The sequence below is a fragment of the Zootoca vivipara genome, chromosome 2, assembly GCF_965207765.1.
Source record: "Zootoca vivipara chromosome 2, rZooViv2.hap1.1, whole genome shotgun sequence".
NCBI classification, from domain to species: domain Eukaryota; kingdom Metazoa; phylum Chordata; class Lepidosauria; order Squamata; family Lacertidae; genus Zootoca; species Zootoca vivipara.
Window position 1 is genome coordinate 27,691,109 of NC_142584.1, and position 23,914 is coordinate 27,715,022.

At 46.6% G+C, this 23,914-nt stretch overlaps 1 protein-coding gene across 7 annotated transcripts in view; it reads left to right on the plus strand.

Annotated features, from left to right (window-relative positions):
- The window catches only part of RBFOX3 (RNA binding fox-1 homolog 3), a 349,017-nt gene that overhangs the window by 263,253 nt on the left and 61,850 nt on the right, over positions 1–23,914 (plus strand). For 3 of the 7 annotated variants that reach the window (XM_088661490.1, XM_088661491.1, XM_088661495.1), the window contains exon 1: positions 22,673–22,878. The exons of 3 other annotated variants lie outside the window; for them this stretch is intronic. In XM_088661490.1, coding sequence (XP_088517616.1) covers positions 22,777–22,878 — 102 coding nt within the window. In that variant the 5' untranslated portion in view covers positions 22,673–22,776. Of the gene's footprint in view, positions 1–22,648; positions 22,879–23,914 lie in introns of those variants that run through there. One more of the 7 variants, XM_035104189.3, reaches the window with a different exon arrangement.

Genomic DNA, 23,914 nt, shown 5'->3' on the forward strand with positions numbered 1-23,914 from the left:
TAGTCCTTTAAGCCATCAGCATCCTTGTTTTAAATCTACAGGATACTACTGAACGCTCAGCCAGGTGAAGAAGGAAACAATTATGAAACCCAAGAATACACTCCAGCCTTGACTGCACATTATCAGGGTGAATGAGGCTGGGAATGGAGTGTAGATTAAAGATGACTGGCGTTGGACCTTAGTGCCCCAGTGGCAGGTGTTAACTTGTCTTAACATTTCCTGAGAAAGCCAATACCTTATTCCAAGAGCTTTGCTGGAGGTGTTTCTCTATCTATGCTTGGCAGTTCCAAATTCTTATGAGACTACTGTGTGGAAGAAAGCTGCTGTCCTTTCTTCTTCCCCCAACTTATTGTGTTTGATTTTATATTTCCGTGGTCCAGCTCAGTAGCAGGGTGCTTCCAGATCAGCTGTTTATTGAGCGTTGATCCTGATTTGTTTGAGGGGTGACTATCGAAAGTGTCACCCCACGCTTTCCTGTGCATTTCCCCATCACTTTCCTTATTGCTAAAAGTTCGATCTTTTGAGGAAGCGGGCTTTGCTCAAAACTCCCCATGCCGCTGTAATTGCAAGGCAAAACAGTAACCATCTGGAAGAAGCTGCAGTCAAGGCAGTAGGGTTAGATCTTGAAAAAGAATCAAGAACTATTTGTAATGCTTTGTTTCACTTGCCTCCCAGCATCTTTTAGTCTTAATGCTAATCAATGGAAAACATCTAAATTTGCATATAGATTAAGATGAATTGGGCATATGCAGATGATTAGTATCTAAAGGAGGGGCGTTTTTTGCTATGGCAGGCGGTAACTGGCAGTGACCAACAAGAAATGGATTTTGAGGTTGCTCGATAAAAATATTAAACCAGTGTGTGTGGCTGATACCGAAAAGGTAGAATCCATGCTGGGGGGTCCCTAGAAAATGAATCGAAAACAAAACTGCCAATATGATAAAGCATATATACAAATATGTAGTGCGACTGCACTTGGAATGCTGTTTGGTCGTCACACCTCAAATAAGACTTAATGTAGGACTGGAAAAGGTGCAGAAGAGGGCAACCAAAATGATTGCTAGAGCAACTCCCCTTAAGAGGAAAGTTTACAACATGAGGGTGTTTTAATTTAGAAAGAAAGGCAAGCAAAACAGGACACTATAAGATTTTACATGGTGCGGAGAAAGTGGAAACAGAAGCTTCTCTTGCTCTCAAAATACTAGAACTCAGGGACATGCAGTGAAGCTGAAAATCGGAAAATCACAGAACTCATAGTTATGCTATGAGATTCAATCTCATAGGAGTCAGTGATAGCCACCTACTTAGATGGCTTTGAAACAGCATTAGATAAATTCATGAAGGATAAGGCTACCAATAGCTACTAAGCATGAAGGCTGTATGTTTACCTTCAGTATTAGAGGCCACATAAATCTGAATACAATTCTGCTGGAGAACAATGGGATGGGGCTGTTGTGTTCTGGTCCTGCTTGCGAGCTTCCCACCCACAGACATCTGGTTGGCCACAGTGGGAGCACAATGCTGAACTAGTTGGATCTCTGTTCTGATCCTGCGGGCTCTTCTTACATTCTAGCTGTATGATATTTGATTAACTGACTCCAGCGAAATGAATCTGAATTCCTGTTTTACTTCATATGGTACTTGTAGACCCAAATTAGGAAAGGTCACCATACACTAACCCTTTGCTTTAGGAAACTTTGCCCTCTGGTATCCAGGCTAGGTTCAAAGCAGCCTTCATCGACCTGGTGCCCTTCCAGCCTTTTGGACTGCACTGCAACTCTTATCAGCAACAGCAAGCTGCCTGGGTCTGATGGGAGTTGTAGCCTAAAATATCAGAAGGGCACCAGCTTGGCAAATCTACTTTAAAAGATGGGGCCACGAAATGCATTTGCAGTCCAAGAGAATGACCAGCACTATTGCTGCCCAGTCCCTGAACACGTGAGCCTGACTCACAGTTTCCCTGGCTGGCTGGAATAAAACTTGCAAAAAAAAAGGCAATTGGATTGTGAAAGTGCAATATGAATTAAGAATGGTAATGGAGCATGTGCAAAGAAGACTGGAAAAGGCAGTCCTTGCCTAGGCTTGGTAACAGCACTATAATGAATAGAAGTGGCTTGTGTGCTTTTGAAAAATGGGTGTTCTCATACGCCCAATTTAAAGGAAACGGGGAAGGGGGAAGCTGCCATCTGATTCACAACAATTTTCTTACCCTGTACAAACAATTTTGGACCTTCCTCTCTAAGCTTGTGTATTCAAGGCTAATATGTGATCCACGTATACAGCTATAACTGGCAGCACCTTCCACCATCTCAGCAGCTGAAACAGCCACAGGAATTGTATTTGAAGGTACTGGGGATTACAGTCATACCTTAGATCTCAAACGCCTTGGCTCCTGAGCAAATCAGCTCCCGACCAATCGAATCTCGGAAGTGAGTCTTCTGGTTTTCACACGACTTTCAGAAGCCGAACGTCCAGTGTGGCTTCCGATTGGCTGCAGGATGCTCTTGCAGCCAATTAGAAGCTGCGCCTTGGATTTTGAATGGTTCCAGGAGTCGAATGGACTCCTGGAACACATTCTGTTCAAGAACCAAGGTGGACTGTATTTAGATCACACATTAGGATCGTCCACATTAATGCATATTGCAGAAGGCCAGGGCTGTTTGTATGAGAAGAAATAAATTACATAAAGAAGGATCTACAAAGAAGGATTGCAAGATGCCCCTCAGGACTGATTCTCACTTTGCATTTTATACTCAGGTATGCATGCACAGAATTAGGCACATGTCTAAAAAGCTCAGTAGTGAGAGGCAGGAAAGATCAATCCACAGCTTCTGAACTTTTTTAAAAAATAAATAGTTTGACTATACACATGTCCATTTCTTACCCTTGATAGATTATGCATATAAGTTAGTTATGAACAAAACATAAAGCAAGACTTTTCCTTTATTTATTATAAAACTTCCTTGGCAATGTGAATTCCCAAAAGCTCTTTATTTTTTACATCCTGGTGGACTGTTATAGGCTCTTGGCTCATGTACTTGGGTCCGAAATGTTTTCCCCTAGGAGTTTAGGAATGAAGCTGAGCTGTGGATAGGGACAGGTTCTCTCAGCTAGCTGAATGGGATCGGACAGTATGGTTCAAAAAGCTGTGAGTAATTCTGATGATATATAGGATAATCAGCGTCAGAAATCCCTTTTCCCCCTGTGCTCTTCCCCGACAAGCCATGGACCAGAGGAACAATCAGGTTCATTGTACAGGCCCATGACATAAATGCACTGTATAAAACATATCTGGGCAGATTAGGGTTGATTTCCGGAAACCCGCTTACTGAGCATCCATCCTGATTGGTTTGCTCAAAGCTTGCAGCTGACAAAGTCAGCTATTTATTTAGTGTTTGTTATACAACACCCCATCAATCAATCAATCATTGCCCCATACTTTCCAGTGAGTTTCCCCGCTTATTGCAAAGAAGTCCAACTTTGCAAAAGAGGACTAAATCCACCTTGATTGCTCAGTTTGAATTTGCTGGCATGTGATTGAATCCCATGGGGGAAGAGCAACAGCCTGGAAGCACCTTAAGATGGCAGGAGGCAGGGCACCTAGCCAGCACACAAACACACCTAGGTGAGTGAAGGGGCAGGAAATCTGAGGCCCAGCCCAGAGACTTGGAGCTCAGGTCCCCTGAGCCATCCCCTAACAACACCTTGGGTGGCAGGCTTAGGAAGGTGGGTGGTTGTTTCAGCTGCTCAGGAACCCCAGGCTTGGCCAGACCCTCGGGGACTGATTCGGTGAAAGCCAATGACTGTAGAACTGTAGTACAGTATGGCTAACTTGCAACATTTTCTTCAGGGTGGTGCAGATCTTCTTGCAGCTGGGTTGTAAGTGCAAATAACTGCAAGTGGCCTTCATCAAGAGAAGGGGATTGGCAGCAGATCTCTTCTCCTTTATGGCAAAACAAAATGAGGAAAGCGACAGTTTTTTTGTTTTGTTTTTTAACCGTGGAAAAGGAGAAGCTATCATCCATGAGCCCCCCCCCTCACCTCTTACCTCTCATACAGGTAGACTGCCCCCATGAGCAGTCATGTGCCTGGGTAAGCCTGTTGAATTAGCACCTGTACCACCAGCTCTGATTCCAAGCCGCTGACGGAACTACAGCCGTTTGGCTGTCGTTTGGCAGCTGTTGCTGTCTGTGGTCACCATTGACCACAGTGCATAGGACATTCTGCAGCAAATAGCTAAGGAACGATCCCTTTTCATAACAGCAGAGATCTGAACATCTCCACAAACAAAAGCCGGGTGTCAGAGTGGTGCGGCAATAACACAGATGAGAAGCAGAAAGGGACATGCTTAGAAATGAGTTGAGGTGCGCAGGGAGTCGGGTGCAACAAGTGGTGATCTTGAATCACCCTTTGTACCCTTTGACTCAAATCAAAACGCCTTTGAAGTGACAGTGCACAGAGTGGTGCCGTCAGGGCAAGATTTTGAGGAGAAGGGAGCCGAAGTTGCAGGAGGGCCACCCAGCGCAGCATTGTTTTGAAGTAATGCTTCCCGTAGAAGGCAGCCCATAAGGCCATTAAGTCCAGTGTTTAAAATTGCCCCGTGGTGTGCGTATCTCCTTGTGGTCGTTGCAGAACACAGTCTTTCAAATGGGCAATGCAGTGCCAGGCTCAACCCCCTCCAAACAACATAGCAGGTTTCCTCCGCTATCATCCCACTTCCAATAGGCACTGTGCCCCCTGCCTCTTGCCATTCCTGCATTGCCTCAGAGCTAGATTTGTGCTCACTATAATCTCCTGAAATGTTTCCCGGAGCTTGGTTCTCATTTAGGATCACATCCAGTCCTTGCAAGTACATTTGTACAGACAATACATAGTCAGAGGTGATTCAGCCTGTGCTTGTCTCCAATTAGCCAGAGTCTTGATGCTAACCGCTTCACTACCCCCTCCCTCAATTTTTTTTAATGAAAGGGTTAAGGATAGGAAACCATTCTTCCACTACTTTGCTGATGAAAGCACACACGCAAAAAGTGGCTTATTTAACTACTTGGCTCATGAGAACCACCAAATGTTGAAAGTTGCTTTGAGTATATGTATTGGATCTGTCTTTCTCTGACTGATGTGAGAGAAGGTTCTGCACAAGTATCCCAGTTCAATTACCAGAACATAAGTGACGGGGAGGAAATGGGAGTTAAAAGTAAGGGTGAACCATAGGAATTTTTCAGTGGGTTTGGCTGCAAGCTGGCTGTTCACAGCACTAGAGGCCAAGCTTCAAATATGAGCAGCGTATGTTCTTCACTGTTTAAATTTTTTTGAGATTTCCCTTGTTGTTAGGTGGAGGTATTGAATCTAAGGGTTTTTAGGCCCAAGTGCTAAGAACTCTAGCTATTATCAGGGTAGGAGCAGAGAGGACCGCAAGGCAAGAAGGGGCTGAAGCCAATGGTTTGAGTCCTACCCTCCAGAACAAGAGAAAACAAGCTTGCTCCATCTTCCATGTGACAGCCCTTCAGATATTTGAAGATGGCTATCCTATCTCCTCTCAGTCTCCTCTTTTCCAGCTAAACATACCCAACTCACTCAACCGCTCCTCATAAAGTTCGTTTACAGACCCTTGATCATCTTGATTGCCCTCCTCTGCACATGTTCCAGCTTATCAACACCCTTCTTAAATTGTGGTGCCCAGAACTGGACACAATATTCCAGGTGTGGTCTGACCAAGGCAAAATAGAGTGGTACTATTACAACCTTTGATCTTTTTCCGGGGGTGGGGGTGGGAAATGTGTTTCAAATGCACTTTAAATGCATGGTGTGTCCACAGCCTCTATTACTCCGTTATTGTGAGCAAGCCTTTCCTAAGGGGGTCCTTCTGTTTCTTGTCACACAAATCATAACTTCCGTGGCAGTTGTGAGTTTTGTGTGGGTGATGGTTGCTGAAATGTTGTGGCCATCTAACAGAGCATTCCTGCAGTTCTGTGGTGGCACAAGATCTCCCTGCACAACCTATTTTTGTTTATTGTTGCTGTTTCCTTAGAGGCGAAGCCATCTTCCACTCTACAACTCAAACTCAAATATGCTAAAGGGCTTGTCTAGCCCTCCGCAGTGCAACCCTGTTCATGTCCGCTCAGAATTAAATCCCATTAAGTTTAATGGGACTTACTCTCAGATAAGTGTGCATAAGACCGCAGCCATGGCAAACACAAACCGAGCCAAAGACCAGCATTGTTATCTCTTACATGTATTCATACTCCTGCAGCAAAGCACCCCTCCCCCATTCCACATGCTTCTTTCCTTTTTCCTTCTTCAAAAGCTGTGCATTTTCCTTCTTGCAGTCACCCCAACTGTTTGCCCCGCCATCAAGAAGAGCCTTGTTAATTACTCTTCCATGATTTTTGCGAGTAGAAGTGAGATTTGCAATATTCTGCAACAAGGCAACTCTCCCATCTATAGCAGGTTCTAAAGGCTTCCAGGAAGATTTTTTTTGGGGGGGGGAGAGATGTGCCTTGTGTATTGGGAGTGGGGAAATGAATGTCGAATCGTATGGATAAGCCCTGGATTTATAGAGCCCTGAATTTATTCATTTGCTGTCAATGGACATTTATCAGAAGCACTTATTGCAAGGTGTAAGTGTGTGTGTGTGTGTGTGTGTGAGAGAGAGAGAGCGAGAGAGAGAGAGAGCGAGAGAGAGAGAGAGAGAGAGAGAGAGATGCATATACTTTAGTATTTACTGTATATTCCTGCGTATAAGACAACTTTTTAACCCAGGAAAATCTTCTCAAAAGTCAGGGGGTCGTCTTATATGCCAGGTCGTATTTCTTATACGGTGAGTATATCCCAAACTCTATATTTTAACTGGAAAAGTTGGGGGTCATCTTATACGCCCAGTCATCTTATACGCCGGAATATACAGTACTTCAGAAATTGAGGACTCAGGTCCACGCTATTTCAGCTCTCTACTAACCATGGTTTCCTTGTGTCTCATTCTACTTCCTTTAGCTAAGCTCTGTCTTGGCTAAACTGGAACACCTGATTCCTCTCCCCTAACCCCTTTAGTACCCCTTCTTGCTTTAATTTATCACCCCCTCTGTGAGCATTAGAATCATAGAATGGTAGAGTTGGAAGGGACCATGAGGATCATCTAGTCCAACCCCCTGCAATGCAGGAATCTTTTGCCCAATGTGGGGCTGGAATCCAAAATCCTGAGATTCACAGTCTCGTGCTCTAGAAGAGAGATGCGAAAAGATGAAAAGGACCCAGAGAGGTGGCAGGGCTTATGCTCAGTCCATGAAATGTAGTAAAATGCACATTTCGGTCCTTCCTAGACTGGCAGCAACTATGGATTTCGAAAACTTGCACCCGTTCTACCTATATCGGTAGAACCAGCCTCTTCAGAAGGAGGAGATGTGATGACTTGAGTGCAGATCTGGTGGTAAATGAAACCAACCGTGCAACTTAAGAATATGGGCAGCATCAGCCCAGTTGTGCAAGCATCAGGGATACAGTCCCTTTTTCTCCCAGTGGGAGGGGGGGAGCAATGGGAAAGGTTATTTTACCCTTAGTGATTTCTTTGCGTCACACACACCTGGTGGTTATGTGGCACTATAATATCGATATGTTCTCTACTGCATCCCTGATTGGCAAGCATGGTGTAAAGAAGGTGAAAGATCCCTTAAAAATGGTGTTGAAGCAACAGGGCTGCGAACAGGTATGGGGGTGAAAGGGAAAGCTGCTAAGTTAGGGGATTTTCCAAGGGGCTTTTTACATCCTTGAAAGTCGACTTTTCATTTTTTTAAAAACAGCAACAACAACAACAACAACACCCATATATCACACACAAACACAAACAAAATCAGTGAAGCTATACCCTAAGCCCCATTGCTTTGAAATGAACTAGCAATTTTTTAAAAAGTTGGGATTTCTGGATATTTGAACTACGTTGAAGACAGCCAGCTGGCTCTTATCATTGGAAACCTGCTTGCAAGGGTGAGATCAGGAAGGTAGGAATTACCTGCCTGGTTCATTCCCAAAAAACCATCCAACCTATTATCCTGTCTCCCACAGTGGCAGCACCTGATTGCTTCAAAGCTTGGTGCCAGACTTCCTGTGTTTTTGGGCAGATGGGGGCTAATCTGCCCCAGGAAGCACTCATCCAAATGGCCCCATGTTGAGAGCCAGGAGATTTATATCCTCCTCCTTCGTTTGGTCGTAGTAACTCATTTTTCTCGAGCATTTGATCGGAGCTTCCTGGCCTACCAGATATACAAGGAACCACTGGGACCATGCAGTATCAACTCCTGCACAAAAGAGGATAAGGTGCAGAATTTATTCCAAATGAAATAAAGCAAGGCAATCTTGGTTCAGAGTTCCGGGACGCCAGTAAGCTCTGCGCTGCCCATGATAAGCTGCCCTGTGCTTGTGTACATTAGCTGCTACGATATGGGTATGTCAGGACCATTGCATTGGGGCAGGGAAAGGGGTTAACGCTTCCCTTCTTCATTGCTTTGAAGGGCTCATCCACACTTTACGTTTGCTCTGCATTTCCAGGCACAGGTCGGGGCTTTCCAGGTCTGTGTCTGAGCACTCCCCCACCCGCCCCGCAATTTCCCCTTTGAAAACCCACTCTTACCTGCTGAATCGGAGCAGGCAATCCGCAGAAAACCTTTGTTCCGATTCATCGTTAAAATTGTAGAATCATAGAATTGGAAGGGACCCTAAGGGTCATATTGGACACAGAACAGGCATGGATCTGTTCCTAGAAAGTGTGGGGTAACAGGTGAGTGTAGATGAGCCCCACAATTAAAATCACACACACACACACATACACACACACACACACACACAGAGAGAGAGAGAGAGAGAGAGAGAGAGAGAGAGAGAGAGAGAGAAGTGGCTGTCGTTCCATTTGTTTTTAATAACGCAAGGAGATATGATACTATGCCTAGTTTGACCCCCAGTATTAACAGACTGGCATCTAGCCAGGCGTTGCTCATGGTTCTCAAGTAGTATGAGCTTTCAGGCACCCCAATAAGTCTGCATGCAATGTGGGAAGTACTTAAAAACTGTGATTGCTAAGGCTGCAATATTGTGCTGCTGTCAGCACTTACTGTGTACCTGAGAACTCCTTGGATCTTACTTCTGAGTAAACTTGTAAATAGGCTTTGCTTCACTACGGTGGAGCTTTGTTTACTCAGCTCCAGGTCTGTCTAGTCCCCCCTCCCCTGTAATCTCTGCTCTTGACCCATCCTGGTGGCAATGAGTCTTGCAGGTTAATTATATGCTTCCGTAGTGACAGATTTATCCTCGGCTTCATATGCACTTTTTCCCGGTGCCTGTGTATGAGCTGAGTCAAGAAAAAGCAGGGAGACTCATCTCAAGCCTATGTGCGCTTATTCAGCTGGGGGGGGGGGAAATATTTCAGAATGATTTTGAAAGAGGAAGTTAACTTTTAACTTTACACACAAAATAGAGACTTTTTCTCTTTTTCTCTTTCTTTCTTTCTTTCTTTCTTTTTGCATAGACCCTTTCCCAAGACCCTGAGTTGTGAAACGGTTACTGCCTTTCGCAGCTCAACCTGCAGGAGAAATGATACTCTTATGTGTGAGGAAAAATCCACTTTGCCCCCTGCTGAGCTGCCACTTGATTTGTGAATTAAACATTTATGCTGCCTTAGCAAGCAAGAATTCTAAGGAAGCTTTTCTTCCACCCTGCACATCATTTATAAGAAAGCATTTCGGTTTTTCTCCCACTGAAGCCAGTCAGTGTCTAGTTTCTGGGGGAAGGTGAACCCATGCTGGAATCTGGAGGAAGGAGGTCTGGCAGTGGTCTGAAAGAGGTAGCCGGAGCAGGGGACTGTTAGGAAGCGATCATGTACCCACTTCAAGGTCAAGAAACAGAAAGCGAGAGTGGTCAGAGAGAGAGAGAGATACCCTTGAAAACTCCGGGCAGGTCTCAGGGAAGAGACAACTTGTTCCAAAACGTACCAGGTGCTATCTGAGTCCTTATATCGGGGGTTGCTAAATTGCAACCCTCCAGGTGTAGAGTTGGAAGGGAACCTGAGGATCATCTAGTCCAGCCCCCTGCAAGGCAGGAATATGCAGCTGTCCCCTGCGAGGATCAAACCTGCAACCTTGGTAATTATCAGCATCATGCTCTAACCAACTGAGCTACCCATGTTGCTGGTTTAGAACTTACACCATCCCTGACCATTGGGCTTGCTGGCTGAGGTTTTGATGGGATTTGGAGTCGAACAACATCTGGAGGCCCCCAGGGTTCCCCATAAAGTTCCTGAGTCTAAGCGCCTCGCCCTGGATAGTGGAAATGCATAGAGGGCCATCTTTCTGGCTTGGGTCTTGACCAGAAAGACAGCTCTGCGTCATCTCTTGCTGCATATGCTACCTGTGATGATGGCTAGATTTGGTGCATGGTGCACCTGAGGGCAAAGATTTTGGTTTCTCAGTGGGGTCTGGCTTGGAGGCTGCAGTCCCTGAAGACCTTGGCTTGAGGTTCTCAGGTTCATTATTCTGATGTGCCCTAGTTGCTGGACCAGCTTCTATAGGTGGTGCAGCTGTGACTCAGTTGGCCCATTTCCATCTGGCTCACTGTCCAAGTCACTGGGTCATGGCATTCAGTAACCTGCAGACCTCTTAACTATCCTCATCCTAGTTCCTTAAACGTCTCTCAGCTTTAGCCTTCCTTCCTTCATTTCTCCTACTCTGCTAAAACTGCTGCTGTCCCGCCTCTATCCCTGACCCACTGTAGTTCTTCTAAAGCACTTCTATTTATTCCTGATGTTTTGAGACATGTCTCTGTGTGTGCACCCTGAATTTCAGGTGACTGCAGCAGCAGGCAAGAAAGGTTTTTGAGCCAGCCAGCTTAAGAAAAAGAACCAGTATTGATTAAAAAGGTGGCAATCTTATTTAATTTTGTTGCTCTGTCAGTAACAGACATATAAATAACTCGGAATATAACTCTGTTGCTGCGGGCGGCAGGAAGGGAAGCACGACAGCTTTGCGGTAGAATGCATGGTTTCATGCAGAGGGCTTCAGGATCACACCTGGGATCTCCAGACAGAGATGGCCCTGCCTGAAAGTGCAGAGAGCTCCTGCAGCTCAGAGGAGACAATACTGAGCTAGATGGGCCAATACATAGCTGCCAACTCTCCCTTTTTTGCGGGAAACTCCCTTATTCCAAGCCACAGCTGTCAACATTCCCTTTTTTGGCTGGAAATTCCCTTATTCCAGCGCCGTTTCCCGCTGCTATCCTGGATTGTTAGCTATGCCGTAGACTGTCCCTGGGACCGATGAGGCTGCTGATCCCTTATTTTCAAATCTGAAAGTTGACAGCTATGGGCCAATAGCCTCACTTGATATAAGGTAACTTCCTTGGTTCCTAGAGTTCTAGATCGAGTGTGCGGAACCTTTGTCCCTGCAGATGCTGCTGCACCACAACTCTCATCAGCCCCAGGGATGATGGGAGTTGCTGTTCAGCAACACCTGGAAGGCCAGGGGTCCACATCCCTGTTCTAGATGCTGTGATTTTTCCTGCTGCATTCACTCCCACTAGTCAGTGATGGCCATCAACTTTGATGGCTTTTGGAGAGGATTAGAACAAATGAATGGAGGATGTAGCTATCTGTTCCTATTAGGATTGCATCCTAAGCATGCATAGAGATGTATCTTTAAGCAGGCGCAGGTGTTTCTGCTGTGGAGTGAGTCTGCTTCCTCCTACCTTTGTTCCTCGAGGAACACACGCAGCCTCTGGATTCAAGTACTGATTGGTGGCTCTTCTTCATCAACCCTCCCACATGCCACACATGGGTTGCCCACTCCCCCCTCTGAAGGAAGCAGCTGGCATATGGATCTGATCAAACATTGTTGTGTGCCATTATTATATTCTTGAAGAAGCACTCTGTTAAAGGCAGCAGGGGTGGCGGGGAGAGGGAGGCACCTTCATGAGTGATGCAAAGGGGAGCCAGTCAGCACTCTGCACATCTGGCTTCTGCTGCAAAGCATAAAACCAGGATTTGCCTGTGCTCAATCCAAGAGAGGAGGCTCTACATCTGTCCAAAAAATGCAGTGTGTGTGCCTCTCCAGCAGCCTTAACACTAAAATCATGTATATTTGTAATGACCCTTTAAAAAAATATATGTGAAAATTCATTTCGCGCTACAGCAGGCCACACTTAATATCACTGCAAAACGAAACATTAAGGACTAAAACAGGGGTGGGATAGTGCATGGGTTACATGTGTGATGCCAGGACACCAACATAATGCAGGGCAAAGTTAACACCGTACTGCAAAAATAATATTTAAAACCGTTGGGGAAATTCTAGCTTCCTAGCAAGTTCCGAACTTTGCTTCCTGTAGCATCAAAACAGTTTATTCTACATTCCAATCGTCTAAATCCAGAGACAAAGAGACGGAGGCTTTTAATTAAACCAGGAGTAGGCTAAAATGCAATGTCTGGGTCTCTTTTGCCATCTTGGGCTCCTGTTTACCTTTTCAGTCCCTTGTATCTTGCAGGTGTAAACTTGACAGCAGCGCACCTTCCCTTGATAGAATGTACATGCTGCAGTTTCTCTCCCACGTTGTTCCTTAGTTTAACTTGGGGGTGGGGAGCCTGTGACCCACCAGATGCTGTAGGACTGCAACTCCCGTCATCCCTGACTAATGGTCATCTGGGACTGATAGGAGCTGCAGTCCAACATCTGGAGGGCTGTGAGTTTAACTCTTTAGGCCCCAATCTTGGGTAGGTTTCAGATGGTTATTTACTGTAGTGATTCAGAATGTCTTCTTGGTATTAGAAACATCCATTCAAGGAAGCTGTGTGTGGTTGTTGGATGTTAGGCTGTGGATGAGCTGAGCTTTGGGGAGTGGGCTGCACATGTGAATGTGTTTGGCATAGGACATGGCTATGCTCTGCCCTATCGCATATGCATCATGGCACCACCTGGGAACCCAGCCAGGGCATCCTTTTTGTGCCCTTTCCACTTCTACACATCCCTGCTCATCTCCTTCCTTGAGATGCCCGCCCCAAAGCTGCACCCCACCTGTTTTTGCATTGTTACAAACAGATCCCAATTTATAAGGTGCCCTGCACTCTCTGGTTAAACCAACACCCAGCAAACTGCTATGATGGGCCTTAATTCTTTAACAAAGAATTACCAACAGTTTGAAGGCAAGAAACTGATTAGCCAGAGTCAATTCTCTGAGTACTCGGGGTGTGAGGGATGTAAGTCAGCGTGCTGAGCCAACCAAGTATGGAGGAATCCCAAAGAAAACCTTTGTTGCATACTGGTCCCTAGGAGACATCATTTCTGTTCTATGGGGGAACTCTCCACAGATCCTGTTACCTCTCACATCCCCTTCACCAAGCAGCTAGGGTGACTGCTGAGTCCCAGGCTCCAAACCATGCTCCACTCTGCCAACTAAGACATAATTGCTGCTCAAAGCCAACCTGCCTGCTGAGAAGCCACCTGTCCTATGTCCTGGCTGCCCCCCAGAGTTGTGACTGGAAGTGCCCTTTGCAGCCAAGGTCGTGCTATGCTCTTCATGGTCTTGAGAGGCTACCCTCTATTGGCTCCTTGCCATCACAAGGTGTTCTACCCCACGATCCAGGTGCATATGCTCGCAGGCAGATGTAGCCTTAATTAGTCACAGAATGTGTAGGCTTGCAACTTTCTGCCTCTCTAAAAAGGAAGAAAGGAAGGGGTAACATATGGACACATGTGTTTCTGTGCTGTGCAACCTTTGTTAGAATCATCTCAGCTTCCACTAGCAGGGAAGCAGGGGGAAATGTGACCAGTTTTTTTTTAAGGACTATCATCAAGAGGCAAGTAAAAAGACACCCTAATCCTTCGTTTCTTTTTTTAAAAAGTGATTTCTAAGCCTGTTTTTATACAACCTGCCTCAGTTTTCCACATTTGGGGGGAACAATTTCAGAGTTAAAATGTTATGAAATAAGTGTGATGTACACTTTCAGCAGCTTGGCACCCATTGTACATTTCAATCATGTTAAATGCAACCCAGGTGGTGCTGTGGTTAAACCACTGAGCCTAGGGCTTGCTGATCAGAAGGTCGGCGGTTCAAATCCCTGTGACGGGGTGAGCTCCCGTTGCTTGGTCCCAGCTCCTGCCAACCTAGCAGTTCGAAAGCACGTCAAAATGCAAGTAGGTAAATAGGAACCGCTACAGCGGGAAGGTAAACGGCGTTTCCATGTGCTGCTCTGGTTTGCCAGAAGCGGCTTTGTCATGCTGACCACATGACCTGGAAGCTATATGCCGGCTCCCTCGGCCAATAATGCAAGATGAGCACGCAACCCCAGAGTCGGTCACGACTGGACCTAATGGTCAGGGGTCCCTTTACCTTTACCTTTAAATGCAACCAAGTAAGCAATTTGGGAATATAAAAGGGAAGGCTCACCCCTTTTCCAGATGTACTTTTCTGCAATATAGCACCACACTGATTCTACAGCACAGTGTCTAAATATCCCAGTGTCTAAACTTGGACAAAAAGCCAACCCTGTATAAAGGGAGAGGGTCGTATGCATGTGAAAGCATGCTTGCTTTTCAGCTTTCCACAGGGGAAAGTGCCGGCCATCAGTGCTGGCCAAGCAAGTTAAGTTCCCAGCAACAATCAGAAACACGTGTGGTTTAAGGTAAGCCAGTTTATGGAGAAGATAGGATCCAGTTAAGTACATGAAAGATATGAAAGCCGCATGTGTTGTACAGAAAAATAAGCTAGAGGGACGCAGCCCCCGTGGAAATCTTAGCTGCCGATTGGCAGGTGGTAGATTTTGATAAAGATTTCTAACAGTGAACAATTTCCCTAGAATGGTTTTGGGTTTTTTCCTGTTGCAGAGTGCCTGCTATAAAATATACTTACTATTAATATTTAGCATAACTTAGCAACAGCTGCAGCACCATAATGATACTGGGACAGCACAACTGCACCAGCAACCCAAGGAGTGTGCAACCCAAGGAACCTACCCTAGGAAACATTGCCAGTTGTACAGTGGGTACTGTACACCTCTTGCCACAAGTGCAGCTGTGCACAACCTCCAAAGTGGGTCCCACCGCACACTTCACAGCTAGGAATGTGTCACATAGGTGGCACAGAATTGGGGTGAGTGGTAGAGCCCGCCTGAAGTGAGCCACTTGCTTGCTTGCATGCATGCACACACACACACCCAACCAACTCATCATCCTGTCCTGGATCCCTGGCATCACTATCTTCACTTAAAAGAGAAATATGGGGGAAACAAGAGAGGCCCAGCACACCTCTCCCATCTTGCAGGCTGCCACGGTCATCTGCTGTACTAAAAGAGCTGCACTGGTTGCCCGTTCATTTCCTGGCCCAATTCAAGGTGAGCACATTGATGTTTAAAGCCCCTAAATCAGGGTTTCCCAAACTTGCGTCCCCATCTGGTTTTTTGGGGACTACAGTTCCCATCATCCCTGACCACTGGTTGTGCTAGCTAGGGATGATGGGAGTTGTAGTCCAACAACAGCTGGAGACCAAAATTTGGGAAATGATTCATGCCCCCAATATCTGAATGACTGCCTCCTTCCCTATAGACCCTCTTGGGTGCTGAGATCGGCAGAGGGGGCCCTCTTGGGAGTTTCTCTGCCCTCAGAGACTGTGTCTGTGTGTGTGTGTGTGTCTGTCCCTGTCCGTGTCCGTCCTGGGGGAGGGCATTCTCTGTGGTGGCCCCTAAGCTGTGGAACCTCCTCACAGAGCTGTGTCTGGCATCTTCATGATACAGCTTCCAGAGGCTGTTCTTTTTACACTGGCTTTTGACAGTTGAGATATGTATTTTTGGGACCCGCCTTATTTTTATGGTTGTAACGTGATTCACACAGTTTTAATTGTGTTTTTTAATGTTGCAACTTGCTCTGGGACCTTAGGGTGAACAGCGGAAAATGAATGAATGAACTTTCCCAAAGTAGCCCTCAAGGTAAACTGTTTCCCCCTTAGGAGCAGTATAGCAGGACTGAAACAAGACCCTTTAAGGGTTCAAGTCAGCACTCAACACCCCTTCCACCACCTTTCATGGAGAGCAGACTTTCTGCTTGCCCATCCCAAAATTTCGCCTTGCATGGTGGGATCCTGAGATGCAGCTTTTGGACCACGGATGCAGCAAAGGAGCAGAAAAACTACTTGGTCGGGGCTTAACTGTATAAACATGGATGCTCTTCCAAAGAGCAAGGCAAGAGAAGAATGAAAGCGTGGGAAGTCGTCGCCTGGCAAAGGAGCAACAAGAATGTGTGACCACCAGAAATCATTTTTTATCAGATCGTAAATTCATAAGCTGATTCTAGATACCTAATGCTTACAACTTTATATCTTTGTGTACAATTTGTTTGGGTTTGTTTGTATTTTTGCTTTTATTGATGTAACCCAGCCTGTGACCTTAAGGGGGATATAAATCCCAGTGATAAATAAATAAGTACATGATGGCAGATTGCAGGGCAAGTGAGTCTATAGTGATCGGATAATAAGTAATTTTAGGACTGAGGTTTAGAAGAGAGGAAAAGAGCTTGAACTGTAAAGGTGGGAAGAGGAGAACAGATGAGCTTGCACCGAAAACGAGGGGGAGGGATATATTGCTGCAGCTTCTTCCATTTTGCCTTCTTTTAACTTCCCTCTCGTCGAGTCTCATTTGTCCTCCCTGTGTTACACTTTACATGAAGAGAAGGATAAGCAGAGGCAAGAGCAAAACAAGGGGGAAACGGGCCACCAGAGTGGTCATGCCAGGGGCTTGAGGAAGGAAGGGGAACTATTTACATCCCTTAACTTGTTTTTAGTGGGCACCGTCAGAGTTTATTCACTTTCTCTCTCCCTCTCTTAGTTTGGGCATATTGTTTTTGGCTGCTGCCTTCTCAAGAATGTAGTTTAGAGGTTCTATCCTAAAAAAAGGCTGCTACTTTTAATGCACAGACACACACACTTGCAAACACAAAACTGTATATTTTTCTTTTATCAGAATTACTGTGTCCCCCATCAGATCCACAGGTCCATGTGCTGCCAACTGCACTGTTCTTATGCGCCTTGGACATTGTGTTGTATTAGTATTAGTGCGAGGTGTCAGAAAATGACCATATATTTATCTCGAGGTTGTACAGATGTCTAGAACTCTGAGTCCTAGCAGATTCCTTGGCTACAATGCTGCCACAGGATTCCTGCTTACCGGGAGGGAGGATCCCTTTGCCACCCAGTGGGAACACAGGGATGACAGGCAAAGGCATGATTTGGATTTGTTGTTAAAAGCTCAGTTAAAGTGTGGGGTTTGGGGGCATGGGCAAGGATCCACAAATACCCTTAGTGAGCTTGCTGCTAGCGAGTCAATCTTCGGCTCTCACCAGAGCACAAAACCAAGGAGAGCCTCCCCACTCCTTTCTTTAGTTCCTGGAGAAGCATGGGAGAATGGCAGGGATTCTCTCTGGTTGGGCACCAAACCTCAAAAGCACTTGGAGAACTATGAGTCTTACTGATGCATTCTGGGCATTCTAAGGCATAGTCCAGTGGGTACAGTATATATCCCAGCCCTCTCCTCAACTGTACACAAGAATATGAGTTTTCTTTCCCCCCCCCCAACAGTAGTGCTCAGTACCTTAAGCTCAGAAGACTTTGTTCCCTCCCTCTGGAGGGGAGGGATAGGGTCATGTTGAGAACAAATATTTTTGTGTTTACCAAGTCAAGCTCAGATTTAATGACCCCTGGGCATGTATGGGTACAGTCATACCTCGGTTTAAGTACGCCTCGGTTTGAGTACTTTCAGTTTAAGTACTCCGCAGACCCGTCTGGAACGGATTAATCCACTTTCCATTACTTTCAATGGGAAAGGTCGCTTCAGGTTAAGTACGCTTCAGGTTAAGTACGGACTTCCAGAACCAATTACACTCATACTTCGGGTTAAGTATGCTTCAGGTTGAGTACTCCGCAGACCCGTCTGGAATCGATTAATCCACTTTCCATTACTTTCAATGGGAAAGTTCGCTTCAGGTTAAGTACACTTCAGGTTAAGTACAGACGTCCGGAACCAATTGTGTACTTAAACCGAGGTACCACTGTATTGTAATTCTAAGGTGTTACTTTGGGCAGGGATAGCCAATGTAGTGGTTCTCCTGATGTCACTGGACTACAGCTCTTATCACCCCTCATCATGGACCTTGCTGACTGGGACTGGTGGTAGTTGGATTCCAACAGACAGCTCAGTCGGTTAGAGTGTGGTGCTGATAACGCCAAGGTTGCAGGTTTGATCCCCACATGGGACAGCAGCATACTCCTGCCTTGCGGGGGGTTGAACTAGATGGTCCTCAGGTTCTCTTCCAACTCTACTATTCTGTTGGTTCTATGAAAGCATCTTGCAGGGAGGGGAAGCATCATGCTGGCTGTCCTTTCGTTAAGTAGCTGGTGAGTCTTAAAAACCACACCAAGTGGATTGCGTAATGTATGGCCAGCCCCTTAGTATAAGCATCATAGATGGCACACAATTCTACTTGTGGATCTTCTGCCATCTGCTGTATCATTGGTTCCATTTTTCCACAAAGCTTTGCTGAGCTAGGCAGAAGGGAGTGTGTTTTCAAAGTACTGACAGATATCCTCCCCTTCTTGGGAAAGTTGCCCTTCATTTTCTTTGTCTTTTAGAATGATCGCAGCACCATTTTGTGCTTTATATCCTGAGACTTTGCAGATAGCTCTACAGTTAGCGTGGGAAGGTGATCGAAAGTAAGGCCAGTCTCACTGCGGAACCAGACAGAATCCTGTTTTTGTTGAGAGTTTCCTTTTTTGTTGCTGCCAGGAGTTAACACATAGGGGTATATGCTAACCTAGAAACAGACAGCTCTGTGACCTAAGCAGCCAGCCAGTTTGAAAGAGCATTTGCTCGATTCCTGTCTGTTCAACCCTTGACTTGCCTTCTGCTCTCTGGGGCTCTTAGCATATATACTTTTTTCACCGGGAGACCTGGGGCAACACCCATAAATCTCTCCTTTGCCTACAGTCCCTCGTAACGTAAGCTGCTAAGGAGCTTCAGACAGCTCTTCAATAAGGTTGCTATTCTGAACCATTTCCTGAGAAGATGTGCCAAGGTGCCGAGGTTTGTGGCAGACTCTGTTCACATTGTAAATCTGTAAGTGCCTGCACCCTGTTTGTCCGAAAGCTGCGAAAGGCAGCCACACCCATCACCATTTCCACCACATCAGTGCCATGTGGCACTTACAGAGAGCTTTCATGGGGGAGAGTTGTGTTCCCCCAGGACCCCACAGTGCATCAAAGAGAAGTAGAAATGCATTTTCTTGATGGAGTGTGTGTATGTAGACAGAACTGAGAAGAATTCAAGCCCCCGGTCTTACACTCTACATTTTTCCAATGACTGCTGCACCAGGAAGAATCACCCAATAAAACTCACTTAGAAGCATCTCTGCCTGGCAGGGAAAATTCTGCCTTTGAGCCTTGGAAGGCAGCCCAATTGCAGTGTACCCCACATTCTGGCTGAACTGAACATGGAATTCACGTTTATGCCGCACAGCAAGCGAAGCCTAGCACAGGTGGCTTTGCAGCTGACCGGCACATCTACCCTGGGCCTTCCAATGCTTTAGCAGAAAGCAGTCGGGGAAGCTGGGTTGGGTGGAGATGTGGGACTGGTCTAAAAGCCAGCGGTCCTTCAGTGCGAGGCACATCTGTAGAATAGGCATAAAAAGCCTTGGCCTTCCTGAAGTCTGTAGGCAGCTGAGAGATAGGCTGCTATCTCAGTGTATGGGTACCAGAGCTCTGCCCTTTCCTAGGTCTGTAAACCATGGAGAAAAAAGTTGCTACCTCAGGGCCACCCATGCAACAAGTCCACGCTGATTTTCTTAGAGACTTTCCTCCAAACCCTGGGGTTGCCTTTTTCTAGAGCACTGGTCTTCAGCTGATGGGCTGGGACCCCTAACGGGCTGCAGCCTGATCCAAGGTGGGTTGCAACAGGAGCACTACCACCATGCATATATATGGTAAAAGAGTAAGAAATGGGTCTCCCAATCCATGTTTGGGTTAAAAGTGGGTCCTGGGTCTGAAAAGGTTGACAATTCCTGCTCTAGAGGCATCCCAAGAATAGGAATCTGAACCAGAACGCTTGCTGTGTGTTTGCTGCTGAACGCCATGATAACGTTGTTTTTGGGCTGACATTTTATGATGAGGTTTCAAACCCACTGAAATTGTTTAAATTTGTGAGCTAACAACGTGTTATGCTTTTCACTGGTGTTTTATACCTTTTAGTAACTTGCGTGTTACATGTTGCTTCTTACCACATTCCCTTGTGACGGGGCTAATTTGAAACATATAAATAAATCCATGCAGCCGAATTTGCAAATGGGCATCCATGACTCACTGTCTTGGAGAGGGTCTTCTTAACACGTGAGCAAAGCTCGGCTGTGAAATGCTCAGAGTTTACCAGTGTCAGAGTGGGGAGATGCACGTCCTCCTCAGACTTTCACACGATGCCTCAGCTCCCTTCGTATTGCTATGACAATACTAAACTTTACTGTGAAGTCACTGATGGGTAGCAGAGGCTTCACAGCAGGCTTCCCCCAGAAATGGACTCTCAGCTAATGGACACTCCTATCAGGATGTGCAACTGTAGTAGCATGATAAGAAAATGATAGGGGTGGATGCAGATAGCAATTTGTTTGCCACCACCGTGTGCATGTAACTATTTGATGAGCTGCTAGTCTGTAGCATCCTCTGACAAGTGGCCAAGAGAATTTGTATATCATTTGTAGTGATTCATTTATGCATGTCCGTACATATGTGTGTAATCCAGGGTTAACAGGCAGGGGAGGGAATAAAGGCAGAGAAGCCACACATGCTTTAGGGTTGCCATTCCCCCAGAATCCTACAAGCCTGAGAAGAATTTCATACTCCCTCCCCCACCCCCACCCCTCCCCCACCCTCCACACACAGAAGCTCTCAAACAAGAAGTTAGAGGGAGATGTCTGCAAGTTACACCGACGGGAGAATTTCTACTAGGTTTAGATTCACCCATTGCAGTGCCATGTGCCTGTGTTAGCTTCACGTTTCAATGCAGAGCTTAAAGTGCAGGGCTTCCTGTCCAAGAGGTGTTGCATTGAAGGGAAAATTCTAACAGGTGAAATCTGTACAGCACCAGTGGAAGAAGCTACACACATGGCAGGCATCCTGCCTTCGGTGCAGTTTTTGTGAGATGGGCATCCCGCACCTTCGCGTATCACAGGGCAGAGCACTGAGCATGCAGCTTTTTTTTAAAAAAATTCTCTTTTCTAAAATGGGTGTTTGGAAACAGATGTCAATTTCCCTTTACCATGGGTACTTCGCAGAGGGGGAGCTGTCCCTGGAATAGAAAGGCACTCTGTGTGCGCTTAGAAGCATTCTGCCTGGAATACCATATTTTAAGGGGGGGAGAACCATAATTTGGCAGTGCTAAAATACCAACATTTCAGGTTTCGGTGGGTGTGGGCAACATTTAGCCACTTTGCTTAGAGTAGAGGCTGGAGATACTGGCATTCCCGGAGCCTGATCATAAGCAAGCCCAATCACAAGGAGTTGGGGAGCAACTGCCGCACTCTGACCTAACTAAACAGCAGCCTATGAACGCAGCCCCTAAGGACCCATGCCTTTGACGGGAAGATCCCAGACAGCACGGGCCTTGTTCCGGGGAGGCAGAAGGCAATGCCTTCCTGTTCCTGCAAAAGCTGCTGGGAACAGGCTCTGTGCAGTGAGCTGGGATCTTATTTGAGCTCCTGTGGGACAAGCTACCCAGCACTCAGGAATAATCCAGCAAACGTATCTCCTGCCAAATTCTGCTCATATTTCAGGAGAGGTCAGCTGGCTTCCATCTGTGCAGGCCTGGCATGCAACAATGTGTGCGTGCCTGTAGGTGTGCAAGTCCATGTCTGGGCAGAGGGCATATAAGGCCTTTGCGTGCAGGGATGTATATGTGTGAGAATCTAGGTCTCGCTTACCTCTCTGTGGTATTTGGGCAGTGGGTCTGTCTTGTCTGCATGTTTAGGGAGAGAGAGACTGTGGGTTTTATCCCAGGGTTTCTTTGCTGGGTACCCTGTGTTACAGAGAAGCTTCCTATACCCAGGAATGTTGCAGGGAGCAGAGAGAGACATATTTTGGAAGTGTGGATGCCACAGCAGAATAATTCCCCTGTTGTGGGTCTTGAAATTATCGTCCCTGGAACCGCTGACGATAACTCTGTATTTTCTCTGGGCTAATGCAAGATTAGGCAGCGGGCTTGAGCCAGGTACCCTGGTTAAGTGTCAGAGCCTGCTTGGTGGCCTATTTATCACAGGGCAAGAGGCAGAGTTGCAGCAGGTGAGGGGTTAAGTGCAGGCTCAGCTGTTCCGGCTTTTCTTGGTTTCGCAGTGAGCTGTTTGATGTCTGAATGCACAGGGGACTCCCCCGCCTCTCAACCCTCTCCCCCACCCTCTCCTGCTCTCTCTCTCTCTTTCTCTCTCTCCACCCCCCCCCCAATGCGCGCACACATACACACACACACCCTTTGCGGACCATGCATTCATTCAGCAGCTTCGTCTAATGGCACCAAGTGACTCTCAGCCTGCACGCTGCTCCTTCCCTGTTTGAGCTGGAGACACAGCATGCAGCTCCTCCAATGGAGCCCTCTTAAATAGCTCCGCACGGGGGAGCTGCCAAAAGAAAAACCACGGAGAAAAAGCAAGTACTGTAAAGGGAAGAAGCAGAGGGTCTGGGAGCAGAGGGAGCTGCCAGCATCGCCGCTCCTGGGCTTGCCGGCAACACATGCTCTGCTCGATGGCTAACTCAGGCTGCCTCCTGGTCTCCAACTCAGCCTTGCTCCCACACTCTCTACCTTGCCCCCCGGCCTTCCTCTACCTCCAGCAGGTAAGTCCGCTTCTTTGTACCTACCTGCTTCACACGTGGTTGGAATCCCCAGATCTAAAGGTCAGGGCTTTAACCGCCTCCCCCCCCTTTCCCCCCACCCTCCCAAAAGGCACGTCTGTTTTGCTTTCTCAGTTGTCACAGGAGTTGTTAACGGTTCCAGGGTAGCACCTGTGTGCTGTCTGGCTGCAGAGGTGCTGGTGTGGCATCAGTCAGATGCGAGCTCAAGATCAAGGAGATCGCACTTTTCCGGGGCTTTAATATTGCTATTGAGGATATATCTAGGTCCAACTTTCGGAAATGCATTCTTAGAGACAACGGGTGAATGCATGGCACATAGAGACCATGCGCGTGAAATTTCTTTTTGATGTGTATTGTTATCCTGAATACAATCTGTGTCACCCAATGGCATATGCATGGCTTTTTGTTAGGGTTCATCCCAGCCTCCCTGTGTCCCAGTTGCCTTTCTATTGTGGTCGAATTTTACGCCCCCGGTACAGTTGGATGCTCTGTATGTATATGCGTGAAGTAATTTAAAATATAAATCTGTCTGTCTCGACTTGGCCCTCCAAAGTGCTGCAACCCAATTTCCAGCCAGCTGAATCCCAGGCGTGTCTCCCTTAGCTGAAGAATCTCGCTGCAATGTGAGTCTAGTTCCTTAACTTCTCCCGGGGGTGGGGAAAGGGGGGTTTGGCACGCCTGTCGTATCACCACCACTGCACTTCCTTTCACTCCCATCACTGTGGTCCTGGAGCTGCACATGTTTCCTTGCCTAGGATCTCCAGAGGAAAGGAAGCCGTTGCTTCAAAAACCTCTTTGCAGCAGCATCGGAAATCCCAGTCTCCCAACTGTGCTAACCCTTCCATTTGCGCTTGAAGGAGTTTTAAAAATTCATGGCATCCTAACCGCTGGCATTAAGTGGCCTATGAGGCCAACCACCTTGGTGGGGGGGGGCGGAGGGGGCTATTGCTGGTTTGTTCCAAGGTCTTAGTCAAGAGAAAGGAGGCAGCTGTTATTTGGTTTTAATTCTTCAAAGGAT